We start from the raw sequence: 14862 nt of genomic DNA, 5'->3' as shown, positions 1-14862 counted from the left end.
TTTTTTGCTGGTTTTAAACTTATTTACTGAGTTGATTTGTGGACAAGTATGGTTAGCCTACAACCTGTTTTTAAGACTCAACATTTTAATTCGGTTCAATCTGGAAAATGTTTTATTTTATCAACGTACTACTGTTGCATCACATTTTCAGGATGGGACAAACTATTGATCACCATGTTGTATCGTGTTTGTTCACACTGAATGTTTCCTATGTCCATGTCAACTGTAGGCCTACTGCTAATCTGATGTGTGTTGTCTTTTTCAGCCATTTTTTCAGCTGGTAAAGCTACGGAAGCTGGGCCTGAGTGACAACGAGATCCAGAGGCTTCCTCCAGAGATAGCCAACTTCATGCAGCTGGTAGAACTTGATGTCTCTCGTAATGGTGAGAAGAGAACCACTGCTCTAAACTAGGGGTGTGACGTTTAAACTAAATTGGGATCGTTAAACATAAAAAATAATTTAAAAAAATAAACAAGTGTCTTACATTGTATATAAAAAAAAGTTAAAATCACAGTGCTGTTATCAAAATGACCACTAACAAACAGGTTAAATAAAAATAATTGAAACTGCAATATGTATCTTTTTGGGCGACCCAACTAAATTTACATAGAAATATGAGTTATAAATCTGTTTATTCTCATTGAAAGCAAGTCTAAGAAGTAGTAGATGTTCTATGTGCACTACTTCTATGCTTCCAGTCTTAAGTTTTGTTTTTGTGTCTTTTGCTTTCGGTTTTGTACACCACATACAAAGAGCTGAAAATACAATATTTTGGGGTATTCCAAATATTTCAGTGGTTTAGATGGTACATTGATTGTTTTGTAACAAACTGAAATTCAGAGAACTGTTCGAATTTTAGCAACTAGGAAATGGCTGCTCGATTTCTGCATTATTGCACCTTTAAATAAACACCTAATGCAACAATGCTGTGACGTTAGTAGGAGGAGATATGCATCTTTCTAATTATTTGCCATGAATATAAAGAGCTCCGCACATCATCCTCAATAACAGTTGAAAAAATGGCAGCGAGTGAGACCGGAAAACGACAGTAGTAAAGTCCTGTATGGCAATACTTTGAGAAGTTAAATGAGAAGGTTGTGAAATGCAAACTTTGCAAGGTGGAATTGAGCTACAGTGGGAGTACAGGTGTAATGCTGAATGGGAGGCACTGTGAAACTCAACCCGTTGCGGGCAGCAGTGGGATAAGGGACGGAGTCAGAATTGCAGTGCTGATTGCAGTTGATATGCAGCCATTTGTCTATGGTAGAGGACTTCGGCTTCAATGTTTCCCTAATGGCATGTCTAGAACCAGATTACAAGATGTAATGCTGAAAAACCGTGACGGCCCAGATGGATAAATTATACAATGATTGCTCTGCGAATAGCCCTACAAAGCTCTTAAACACCATACGTGGCAGAACAGATTGTTGGACGTCTATGAACACGCTGTCATACATCGCTGCAATGAACCAAAAGGGTAGCGGTGTGGTTAAGGTTACGTTTAAAACCACATTTTAAGAAGAGAAATTGAAGAAATAGTGGCGACCGTCTGGTAGCCAGCCAGGTCTGTGGTTGATTGAACTGCATTGCCACCTGGCGGTCACAAGCAGCACCATATCTGAATTGTGAATTCATGTAATTTTAAGATTTGTTTTTCCTATTGTTTAAACAATAAATGGTAGTTTCAAACGTTAATGTTTTTTTTACATTTGTCACAACATCCCTACTATAAACACTTGGTTGGTGGGATTTTCAGCCCCACCAAACAGGCCTAAACTCTCATTGACTCAACCACTGGTGCTATGAATGAAGACATTTTAAACTGCCTGCTTATTTTGATAATGCTTCATTTATGACTAGGCTCTTTGTTAGAAAATGCAATAAATGCTGGACAAGCAATAGAAGTAGCTCAAACCACCATTCAGTGCTATCATTACCCTTCACTGTACAGACCCAACATATTTTCAGAGCCACATTGGTGTGGTTTCTCCCATAACTTCTGGACTTAAAAGGGTTAACATTTCTCGAAGAGAGCTGCCATCGCAGAACTTCCCAGTAGGACAAAATCCAGAATGCTAATTATGTTGATTTATAGAAGTTCAAATGGCAGTTTCACATGCAGCTCTATGTTTGGTGCCACAACCATACTCATTTTGTGGTGATTCTAAATAGACCTTTCTCCTTTATGGATATTTATTAACGTTGTTTCTGGATCACTAGCTTTAAGTGGAATGCCTCGTCGGATGGACGTTCTGAACTATGTTGTAATTTTGACTGAGGCACGTTATAGTCAAAATTCGAAATCTTAGGCCTGGCTAACAAAACCGGTCTTCATTTTATGCCAGTGTTTAGTGTGTTGTTTCCCAATACCATTTACAGGGTGTTGATCAAGATGTTTCTAACATGAAGTTCTTTCCTCCCTCATAGACATCATAGAAATTCCTGAGACCATTTCTTACTGTAAAGCTCTCCAAGTAGCAGACTTTAGTGGAAACCCATTAACAAGGTAACTGAACTTTGAATTCATGTCTCCATAAATGTTTAGCGAATGGGAAGGATAACAAGACGGACAGTACAGCGGTGTAGTAGCACTATAGTAGGCTGTATGTAGGAACTGCATGACAACGTCAACAGAGTAAGAATCGTTTGAACACTAGCAGACTGTTGTAAATAAGAACTATACTGGAAGGAAAATGGACCAACTTTGTTTTATATAGGTATGTCTTCAGATAGCATTTATCTGTTGCTTTAACTAGCCTATCTGACGGCATTGAACTAAAATATTGTTCAATTAGCATGAACTAGTCATTTAAGTTAATGAATATAATTTTATGGGATATATCCCCTTCCCCCCCAGTTTTCCTGTCAGCTGTCTCATGCAGAGGAGGCTGTTGGGAAGAGCTATAGGAGGACAGGCTCATTGTAGTCCCCCTATAGCGCCTCCCACCAGCGTCCTCTGGTCTCATGGTGAGGTCTATGTTTAATTTGGACCCCCAATGGAGGCAAAGCCACAATGCCATATGGTTCAGTTTGGGACTGGCCATGCACTGGGCTGTGTGATTAGCTACACATTGGTAATGTACATATGGCCTAGATCAGGGGTATTCAACTATTACCCTACGAGATCCGGAGCCTGCTGGTTTTCTTTTCTACCTGATAATTAATTGCACCCACCTGGTGTCTAAATCAGTCCCTGATCAGAGGATAACAATGGGGAAAAATGCAGTGGAACTGGCTTCGAGGTTCAGAGTTGAGTTTGAAGGGCCTAGATGTTCTTGTTAGAAAGCTTTACTCAGTTCCCGAGGAAGAGAATATATAGCTGGCACTCTGTGACTGACCTGCAGATGATACAACATGTTTAAGCGTTGTGATTTGGAATTAAATGTGACCAGGCATTACAACCCACAAATAAAACTTTCACTCTCCCACACTGACAGTAGCATTGTGTGTCGGAGATTGTCTCTGGGTCACCATTGTAAATATGAGTGGGCGGTAGGTAGCCTAATAGTTAAGAGCTTTTGGCCAGTAATTGAAAAGTTGCTGCTTTGAATCCCTGAGCCGACTAAGTGAAAAATGTGCCCTTGAGCAAGGCACTTAACCCTAATTGCTCCTGTAAGTCACTGGATAAATGACTAAAATGTAGAAAATATATATCTCTGGGCGACAACTTTTTAGATGGGCGTGAATCAGGTCATGAAGGCTTAAAACAATAATATATCAAATGCAAAGAAAAAGTTAGTTCCTGTTGATCAGACACTTTCCTGTCAGAGAGGAAAGTAGTTGGCCTATGTCAGCTTTATAGTATATTTTATGGATGTTTCCTTATTGCCTATTAATACGGTCAGATCCATAGATTTTCAAGAATCTGCATCCATTTATTATCATCTCGCAAGAATCTGATTTATTTTTGAATGCTTCTTGTTTTTCCAGATTGCCTGAGAGTTTTCCAGAGCTCCGGAATTTAACTTGCCTTTCCATCAATGACATTTCGTTGCAGATTCTTCCCGAAAACATTGGAAAGTAAGTACCTCATCCTTTTAGTCTTAAACCCCCAACAACATTTAATTTAATACAGAATCATATTTTTTATATTAATAATATTTATAATAATCTTTTGGTCATTTTTATGAGGATTCAGTGTATAATTTCACAAAGGGACAAGAATGGTGTTATTGGATTTATGGCAGATAAAACTCGCCCTGTAAATGTATCTGCAGATTCTGCTTCTTTCCTGTCCTTCTCTATCCCCAGCGGCCCCGTTAATTTCCTGTGTAATTTTCTCCAGCGTGCCATGTTCCTTGATGTTTCACTTGCAGACGAATGCCAGCCCTCTCTCCCTTCAGATAAAGGCTTAATATAGCATGGAGCAACTAGTGTAAAACTAAACAAAGCTCTGTTTTGATTTGACATATTGCTGTAAATTAGGGTTTACTGTATGTAGCATAGCCTTACATGATTAATACACAGATGGTATTTTGCAGAATGATTCAGTCTTGGTTTTCTGGCTCTGTGATTAGTAGGTCTAGATTATAGACTTTAAGTAATGTTACACTCATTGCGCTCAGCTCGATTAAGTCCTATTAAATCTGTTGTCATCTGCGTTACCATGGTGACCTAGTAAGAGCTCCGTGACAGTTAATGTTAAGACGGACCTACTCGTGAATAAATGGAGAGCATTAGCCCAGATATTGATTGTTCATCCATTCACTCACTCATCTAGCTGTGGAGGACTGAAATTATATCACCACATGAGGTTGTACTCAAAAGGTGTTTTATAGAAAAAACACTTTTCTACACCGCTGATCTCTCGGACAGAGGCTCACGCAACATAAATGGTATCGTACTGTCTGTCAACAGATTGTAGGATGTGACAACTGAGAACCTTCGTTCAGATTTTTCATCACTGATCATTTAAACAAATCACAATTTCCAAGGTGTTCACATCTTTCGAATTTCCAAAGGGAATATTTGTCCCATTGACTAACTTCAGAGAGAGGGGGGTGAAGCTGACACTTCCTCTCCTCGTCTTTTCAACACATCTGCCCCCAGAACTTAATCGAGCATCTGATGCAATTACACAAGATTTTAGTACCATGTTTCTAAAATTACGATTATCAATGTGGCCAGCTAACCTCTCACCGAGACACCACTGGAGTAGCTACTTTTGGATAACCCACGCTGGAAATCATCCAGCATTGATATCCCATATCAGTGTTGCATTTGAGCCATTGATCTATGCACTTACTTTCCCAGTAGATTTGACAGATAGATTTCTCTATTGGCTTTCCACTGGAGCCGACTCCCATGCAGAGTGGTTTAGAGGGCTCAGGGATAACAGATCAGTTTTCAGAGCTATTTCGTCTACCTCCCGATGGCATAGGATTCTACCTCCGCCAAAGGCATGTGTACCATACAGATGTTAGATCTTAATTTGATCACTCTTTTGTTGCTGTGAATTTTCCTGCATCGCATGTTGTCTAATTTTGACCAGATTATAGCCTAACCTCTGATCAAGCTACATTATTGATTAACGTTTAACTGTTGCTGCAGGATTATTTTGCTGCGACAGTAGGGGTCAAATTAAGATCCTGCATCTATCAGACTTGTATAACTCAATGAGTCAGTGCCTGTCAGTATCTGCCCTCACAACTAAGGGAGTTAATGACTGAGAACTAGAACACGATTAAAAACAAGTTAGTGTGGCTCAACACCGCATGCAGCTCCCCGTCACAGGGGTGAATGGCACTGACACCTTATCAACTCAACATGGTATTAGTCAGCTGTCTGGCTCTGTGGCAAAACTTAATGTACGGCCTAGTGAATGTTAAGTTGCACCTCTTGCAGCATGTTGTGAGTGGTTTGGTTGGCTCTCCTGGGTCATCTGAAATGCTAGGGCTAAAACTGCAAGCATCAGAGCTAGAAGAGATTTCTCTCTGTCCTTTTAATCTGGCCCAGTAACCTCACGTTGTGACGGGGGAATCTAGAAAGACCCAGTCGGGTTAGTCACCGCAGAGGGTTAGCCTGTCATTCAGGAGAGATTCCGTATAGATTAAGACGAATTCTACTCTGTTTATCCTGTCGTTTGAGACTTCATGGCTCACATTTATTTGCTTTACTCCCATTATTAATGTTATTCAGGGACCAAAGAACGGATTGTCAACTGTCCTGTTTCGATTAAAAGCTCCCGAGCCAGTAGACCATTCAAATTGTATTACTTGTTAAAGGATTTGCTGCCTCCCTCCCTCCCCTCCCCTCCCTCCAAAAACTACTTTAGGATTTTATTTCATTATACTGTCACTGGAGAAAAAAAAGTGTGAGCGAGACGGGGGTTGACCTGGGGGGGCTCTGAGGTACTGGAACGCATGAAAAGAAAATCCCATTTAAAATAAAGCATTGCATGCATATCACATTTGCATAGTGGAATAGAGCAGTACAGTAGAGGCGCTTGCATTAGTTGCACACATGGGGAAATATCTTTGTAGCCTAAGGTCCAGAGGAGAATGTGACCTTTTATAAATTAATTTCATGCAATTCCAGGTCACTTTACATGACTGGAGTCTTTAGTATAATATTTTTAAATACTGCGCAAATGACTGAAATGACTGTCTCTTTCGACACTGAGAATCTGAGCTCAATAAAAATGACCTAATCTTGAATCCATCAAAAGCCTAGGCGATGCGCTCATGCCACAAGCCTATCTTTTCTCGTCTTACTTTGTAAAACAATGCTGTTCTCTTAATAGGCCTATTTGGAAGTTAATAAAATATGTTGGTAGCCTACAGCAGACAGAACTAGTCTTCTCTTTTCAGCAGGAGCCATTTGCTTTCCAACCTGTGTTTTTCCACTATTGTAGTAGAAATATTGTGCAATGCCTGTTTTGGCTGCATGATGTTCACTGACAGATTTACTGTGTGTTCCAGGCTGTAGGCTATGTCTTTTTGATTGGGCTACACACAATCCACAGCTAGGCAATTAATAAAAAAAAAAAAAGAAGCTATTGATCATCTGTGGCAAAATGGATATGCCTGCTCCTGGTGTAGTATTCTGAATTAGTTCATTTCTTTCTGAACAGACACCTGTAATTCTAACTTTCGCAAATGTATTTAAATTGTTCAGGGGTGTTGCAGCAGCCCCCTTCCCGCGGTTATGAGGAAATAAATGAAGTGCAATGCTGGCGAGATGAGTTGCAGGCTCATGTCTAGCAGAGCGGAGAGAGATCATAGAAGGTGACTCTTATTCTAGTTCTGTGAGAGATACAGGCATGATTCTCTCTCACTGCAGCTACAGCCACGGGTTGATCTCTAGGCTACAATGTTGCGCAAACCATAAAGCTGGGCTGCCCCAACCTGAATAAATTCTTAGAATATCAGGCAAGTGCTGAAAATCTACGCTTTGAAATGAACTCTGATCGCTTTTATTAGAATATGCTTTTATTAGAGCGTTCCGGGCAGGACCCAGCTCAAATGAAGCACTGACTTTATCATAACCTAATGGTAATTTAATTGTCTCGTTTCAAATGAAAGTAATAACAACCAACACTGAGAACATTACCTCTAAACACACACCATTATGTAGAGAGTGTACATGGACACGCCAGTTTATCAAAAATATATGTTTTTAGAGTGTCCTACTGTGTCATGGTTTATTCATGTTCTATTCTTTAACTAGGTCTAAATGGACAGTCTTGACATGGACTTAAAGTACACTTTTTTAAAAAATCTATATATATTTTTAGCTGTACTTTTGAGTCCGGAAGTCATAACAAATGCAAACTTCAATCGTAGCGTTGTCAATCAAGTTAAGACCACACTTTATATAGATTGATTACTTTTTGTGCCATTTGATTCACAATAAGCCACGATTGATTTCTGGCTTTAATGTTCCAGTCCGCAAGATTTAGATTCCTCTGTGCTTCATTTAACTGATGCAATTAGGCCCGTAGTTCACCACTGACGATGTCCAAGCCATATCTCCAGAGACCTGCAGGAGTGAGTCGCATCACTTTACCACACACCGTCAGCTGGAATCAAAAGTGCTGTAATTATTTGAATACCTTTTCTTATAGGTCACGATCAGATGGAAGCAAATATGGCAAGAAATATTTAGTTACAGATTGTGCATAGTTATTATTTTTTTTCTACCTGCGCTCCATGGTTCCCTTTCATTGGGGATCAAAGATATTACCTCAGCCATTATTTTAGTTGGTATTCGTTCTCCTGAAAGACTTAATTCTTGGATTTCATAGACTGTCGGAGATGGCTTCAAGTAATCTTCATAAAAAGGACAAATATAAGTGCTTTTTTCCCCTCTATGATTTGTTTGTTATTGCACCCAGATTATCATGAACAACAAATAGCCACTTCTCTTTTGTCTCTCTCCACAGCCTCTCCAACTTGGTGTCACTGGAACTCAGAGAGAACCTGCTAACGTATTTACCAGAGTAAGTACTTCCCTAGACCCAGTGCATTCAGAAAGTATTCAGACCCCTTCACTTTTTTGACATTTTGTTACATTACAGCCTTATTGTAAAATGGTTTAAATTGTTATTTTTCCCCCATAATAATTCCCACACCATAATGACATCTAAAAAACAGGTTTTTAGAAATGTTAGCAAAAAAAGAAAAGGCAGCGATTACAGCCTCAAGTTTTCTTGAGTATGACGCTACAAGCCTAGCACACCTGTTTTTGGAGAGTTTCTCCCATTCTTCTCTGCAGATCCTCTCAAGTGCTGTCAGGTTGGATGGGGAGCATCGCTGCACAGCTATTTTCAGGTCTCTCCAGAGATGTTCGATCGGGTTCATGTCCGGGCTCTGGCTGGGCCACTCAAGGACATTCAGAGACTTATCCCGAAGCCACTCCTGCATTTGTCTTGGCTGTGTGCTTAGGGTCGATGTCCTGTTAGAAGGTGAACCTTTGCCCCAGTCTGAGAACCTGCTCCAGAGTGCTCAGGACTTTATCAAGGATCTCTCTGTACTTTGCGCCGTTCATCTTTCCCTCGATCCTGACTAGTCTCCCAGTCCCTGCTGCTGGAAAAACATCCCCACAGCATGATGCTGCCACCACCATGCTTCACCATAGCGATGGTGCCATGTTTCCTCCAGACGTGGCGCTTGGCATTCAGGCCAAAGAGATCAATCATGCTTTTATCAGACCAGAGAATGCTGTTTCTCATGGTCAGAGTCCTTTAGGTGCTTTTTGGCAAACTCCAAGTGGGCTGTCATGTGTCTTTTACTGTGTAATGGCTTCTGTTTGGCCACAACCATAAAGGCCTGATTGTTGGAGGGCTGCAGAGATGGCTGACCTTATGGAAGGTTCTCTCTTGGTCACCTCCCTGACCAATGCCCCTCTCCCCCGATTGCTCAGTTTGGCCAGGCGGCCAGCTGTAGGAAGAGTCTTGGTGGCTCCAAACTTCTTCAATTTAAGAATGATGGATGCTACTGTGTTCTTGGACCTTCAATGCTGCAGAATGTTCTTGGTACCCTTCCCCAGATCTGTGCCTCGACACAATTGTGTCTCAGGGCTCTACGGACAGTTATTTCGACCTCATGGCTTGGTTTTTTCTTTGACCTTTGCAGGGACTTTATATAGACAGGTGTGTGCCTTTCCAAATCATGTCCAATCAATTGAATTTACCACAAGTGGACTCCAATCAAGTTGTAGAAACACCTCAAGGATGATCAAAGGAAACTGGATGTACCTGAGCTCATTTTCGAATCTCGTAGCAAGGTGTCTGAATAGTTATGTAAATTAGGTATTTCTATTTTAGTTTTTTTTATTTGCTAAAAATTCTAAAAACCTGTTCGCTTTGTCATTATAGGGTAGTCATTATGGGGTGTTGTGTGTAGATTAATGAGGGGGGCACAAGTCTCTCGCTGACGATCTAACCGTCTCACAGCTTGGTCTATGGCCAATACATTTTCACTCGCACATGGTTAAAATGAAACCGCAGTGAAACAGACCGAGAAGTAGCTAAAATGTACAGCCATCTGTGTGTGTGGTGAGTTTGGGCCTACAAAGTATGTGATGTTTTAGGATATTTCCTACCCCTCTGGTGCGTTCCATAGGTCACTATCGCTACTTCACAGACTTGAGGAACTTGACCTGGGGAACAATGAAATTTACAATTTGGTAAGTTTATCTGACTTGTTTGCACGTAACCTTGATCTCGTGGGGAGAACAATGTGCCAAGCTAAACGTGTGTAGAATGGGCAGCACTCAAATCTCACTCAACACTTTTCTTGTTATGTGAAACATAATTGGGAGTACTGATAAAGATTCCTCCGTCTTGTCATTCTGAAGGGGTAGTGTGACAGGGCCATTTATTTTTGTAGTTTATAGTCTTACAACAATGTCAGGTTTAATGTTTATGCAAAGGTAACTCTGATACGGAGAGACACTTTCTGAGAGATGAACTGAAACCAGATCAGGCTAGGGAATGACAGTTTACACATGGTTGAAATTCTTCCAGCCTTGTTTACATTTGCCTCAGTCACCTGTGTATAATTATTTCCTCACTCTCACGCTCTCGCTATCTCCTCTGCCTCCAAAATCCTTCCTCCCACGCAGCCTGAAACAATAGGCTGTCTTGTCAGCTTGAAGAACTTGTGGCTGGACGGAAACCAGTTGGCTGAAATACCTGCAGTAAGATATTTTTATTATGTTTGCACTAATATTTATTTTTATTTTTTAATGTCTTAATATTACAGTTGAACGAACTTGTAGAATATGGTTTGATTTCCCAAAAAGTAAAAGGCTCCCACCCATTTTAAAACATTGGATGTGCTTAGACTAAATTAATATTGCGACTTGTGTTGATATAACAGTCACGAGATGCACCATTATTGTTCAGGGCTAACACGGACTGGGATATGCATTTATAATTGAAGTGTGTTCAACCCGTAGGAGATAGGCAGCATGAAAAGCCTCCTGTGTCTAGATGTATCGGAGAACAAACTGGAGCACCTTCCAGAAGAGATCGGCGGCCTGGTCTCCCTAACTGACCTGCTGGTGTCTCAGAACCTCATCGATGCTCTGCCAGAGGGCATAGGTCAGGACGCAGTTACACTCTACACCACCATAGTGTCTTTGAGGCGTGCGTGTGCTGCTTTGCATTTGTGAATGTTGATCCATGCTGATACTGATTTGGTCAAAACTGGGATCAACATCAGTGTAAACTGAGCATAAATAGGAAGTTAATCTGAACAGATTAAAATATATTGCGTAGTTTTATCAAAAAGGTTAACCACATGGAGTCCACATTTGGTAACAGACCTGACTTATCACAGGTGATGTGGCCCTAGGGTACAATAGAATGGATGAATGGAAAATGTAATAATTAAATCCATTTAGCATTATTTGATTTAAAATAAAAATATTTTTTTCCCATTAAGAAGACTGAGATACAAACATTGACCTCTGTGGTCGTGTTGCATGGAATCACAAAATGTTATGTTTTATTAGACTGTGATACACTGTTCAAAAAAATAAAGGGAACACTTAAACAAGACAATGTAACTCCAAGTCACACTTCTGTGAAATCAAACTGTCCACTTAGGAAGCAACACTAATTGACAATACATTTCACATGCTGTTGTGCAAATGGAATAGACAACAGGTGGAAATTATAGGCAATTAGCAAGACACCCCCCAATAAAGGAGTGGTTCTGCAGGTGGTGACCAAAGACCACTTCTCAGTTCCTATGCTTCCTGGCTGATGTTTTGGTCACTTTTGAATGCTGGCGGTGCTTTCACTCTAGTGGTAGCATGAGACGGAGTCTACAACCCACACAAGTGGCTCAGGTAGTGCAGCTCATCCAGGATGGCACATCAATGCGAGCTGTGGCAAGAAGGTTTGCTGTGTCTGTTAGCGTAGTGTCCAGAGCATGGAGGCGCTACCAGGAGACAGGCCAGTACATCAGGAGACGTGGAGGAGGCCGTAGGAGGGCAACAACCCTGCAGCAGGACCGCTACCTCCGCCTTTGTGCAAGGAGGAGCAGGAGGAGCACTGTCAAGGCCTTGCTAAATGACCTCCAGCAGGCCACAAATGTGCATGTGTCTTCTCAAATGGTCAGAAACAGACTCCATGAGGGTGGTATGAGGGCCCGACGTCCACAAGTGGGGGTTGTGCTTACAGCCCAACACCTCGCAGGATGTTTGGCATTTGCCAGAGAACACCAAGATTGGCAAATTCGCCACTGGCGCCCTGTGCTCTTCACAGATGAAAGCAGGTTCACACTGAGCAAGTGACAGAGTCTGGAGATGCCGTGGAGAACGTTCTGCTGCCTGCAACATCCTCCAGCATGACCGTTTTGGCGGTGGGTCAGTCATGGTGTGGGGTGGCATTTCTTTGGGGGGCTCGCCAGAGGTAGCCTGACTGCCATTAGGTACCGAGATGAGATCCTCAGACCCCTTGTGAGACCATATGCTGGTGCGGTTGGCCCTGGGTTCCTCCTAATGCAAGACAATGCTAGACCTCATGTGGCTGGAGTGTGTCAGCAGTTCCTGCAAGAGGAAGGCATTGATGCTATGGACTGGCCCGCCCGTTCCCCAGACCTGAATCCAATTGAGCACATCTGGGACATCATGTCTCGCTCCATCCACCAACGCCACGTTGCACCACAGACTGTCCAGGAGTTGGCGGATGCTTTAGTCCAGGTCTTGGAGGAGATCCCTCAGGAGACCATCCGCCACCTCATCAGGAGCATGCCCAGGCGTTGTAGGGAGGTCATACAGGCACGTGGAGGCCACACACACACCACTGAGCCTCATTTTGACTTGTTTTAAGGACATTACATCAAAGTTGGATCAGCCTGTAGTGTGGTTTTCCACTTTAATTTTGAGTGTGACTCCAAATCCAGACCTTCATGGGTTGATACATTTGATTTCCATTGATAATTTGTGTGTGATTTTGTCAGCACATTCAACTATGTAAAGAAAAAAGTATTTAATAAGAATATTTCATTCATTCAGATCTAGGATGTGTTATTTTAGTGTTCCCTTTATTTTTTGGAGCAGTGTATATTGTTTTGTTAGCCATAGGTATTGGTGCCAATTAACTTGTTTTATGAATTATAATGATTCCCATGCTATCCTGACTACCCTCATGTATATGTCTTCATCACAGTAAGTAAGGCTTTTTGTTTTGCAGGAAAACTAAGGCGACTGTCTATATTGAAAGCAGACCAGAATCGTCTTGCCCAGCTGCCAGAGAGCATTGGCAACTGTGAGAGTCTCACTGAACTGATGCTCACAGAGAATCAGTTACAGGTGTGTTTTTGATAGCACTGTAGTTCCTCATATATGTAACAGTATAACTTTAGACCGTCCCCTCGCCCATACCCGGGCGCGAACCAGGGACCCTCTGCTCACATCAACAACAGTCACCCACGAAGCATCGTTACCCATCGCTCCACAAAAGCCGCGGCCCTTGCAGAGCAAGGGGAACCACTACTTCAAGGTCTCAGAGCAAGTGACGTCACCGATTGAAACGCTATTTAGCGCGCACCGCTAACTAAGCTAGCCGTTTCACATCGGTTACATATATACATACTGTTGTGAGGGCAGGTTTGACCCAATTAAGTAATGACCCAATTACTTTTCTGTTATGTAATCGGAATCGAAAGACAACGGTTTCATCCAACGTCAAGCAGTTACATTTATGTGATAACAAGGTCCGAACATTGTTCTCTTTAGCTACTGTTGATTTCTACAGTAGTAATTACCCACCTCTGAAGGCTGTGCTCTTCTGTCCTTGGAAAGACCTAAGGATCTACAGTACGACACAATTTCGTTTTCCTTCTGAAGGGATGCATCTCCTATAATCTTGTAACCTTTGACCTTCATTATGCCCTTAGTCTTCACTTCCTAAGAGGCTAAAAACATCTAAGTGTGCGCCAGGGACTTATCCTCACTTTGGCACAAACAATTAGATTTGTTTATTTCATCCTGACAGGAGGACTGTGTAAGTAATCCCCATGCTGGGCCGCATGCCAGTCAAGTGTCACTGCTATACCCATTACTGTATGTGCAAAATGTCATTATTTCTTACTGGTTGTTTCCCTCTTCAGAGTGTGCCAAGAAGTATTGGAAAACTAAAGAGACTCTCCAACTTCAACTGTGACAGAAACCGATTAGCATCATTACCAAAAGAGGTATGCTATGGTCTTTCCACATGTAGTAGTTTGAAGCAAATAAGCATTGTGAGACTTGTTGAGACTTGTTGCACCACAGTTCATAGTCTACTATATTATGGGCTTAGATCATATCTTTATCTTGTAAATGCTTTACGTTACGAGGACATGACTCCTCTTCCTTTGTTTCTTTCTGTGATAAAATAAGGGCTTGTTTAATGGCTCAAAGTTTGACTCCATCTTCCTTTGTGATTTTACCATATTTATCACATTTGATGCCGCAGTGAAGTCGCTCCACAGTACATTGATTTACAACACAATCCTTGTATTATATGAAGGAGTGCACTGTTTAGACTGGATCAAAAGGCAATCTGTCCCCTTGCTGCTGTGAGGTACTTTTTTAAAAATTATTTCAAACGGTCACTTTCTCCAATTGACAGAACTTGTTTCCTAGCTCTGCTGTAGAAATAACCCCCCCCCCACCCACCAGTTTGTCTTCAATGTAGACACAGGAAATTGGCTTTTGTGGGGGGGGGGTTTTATGCGTCGGTACTAAATGTGAGGGAACTGTCTATTTGCATGTAATGCTAAGCTAACCATTTTACCCTAAGCAAAATGCTTGTGCATGCTCAGTCTGAACATGCTCAGAAAAAGGCTAATGTAAACCTTGATCGCATCTCATTTTGCCTCCATGATTTACCCTGCTGCTCGGATCAATGACGTAAAATCATA

General features: G+C 41.6%; 1 protein-coding gene across 3 annotated transcripts in view; it reads left to right on the top strand.

The window, feature by feature from the left end:
* LOC139376921 (leucine rich repeat containing 1) overlaps nt 1-14862 on the top strand; it is a 40471-nt gene that overhangs the window by 10834 nt on the left and 14775 nt on the right. For all 3 annotated transcript variants that reach the window (XM_071119926.1, XM_071119928.1, XM_071119927.1), the window contains exons 2-10: nt 266-383; nt 2429-2507; nt 3932-4021; nt 8385-8441; nt 10066-10129; nt 10568-10642; nt 10904-11048; nt 13149-13267; nt 14068-14151. In XM_071119926.1, the coding sequence (XP_070976027.1) occupies nt 266-383; nt 2429-2507; nt 3932-4021; nt 8385-8441; nt 10066-10129; nt 10568-10642; nt 10904-11048; nt 13149-13267; nt 14068-14151 (831 nt within the window). The remainder of the gene's footprint in view (nt 1-265; nt 384-2428; nt 2508-3931; nt 4022-8384; nt 8442-10065; nt 10130-10567; nt 10643-10903; nt 11049-13148; nt 13268-14067; nt 14152-14862) is intronic.

Source organism: Oncorhynchus clarkii, chromosome 20, assembly GCF_045791955.1.
Source record: "Oncorhynchus clarkii lewisi isolate Uvic-CL-2024 chromosome 20, UVic_Ocla_1.0, whole genome shotgun sequence".
Classification (NCBI taxonomy): Eukaryota; Metazoa; Chordata; class Actinopteri; order Salmoniformes; family Salmonidae; genus Oncorhynchus; species Oncorhynchus clarkii.
Note: the sequence above shows the minus strand (reverse complement) of the source record. Positions and strands in the feature narration are given on the sequence as shown.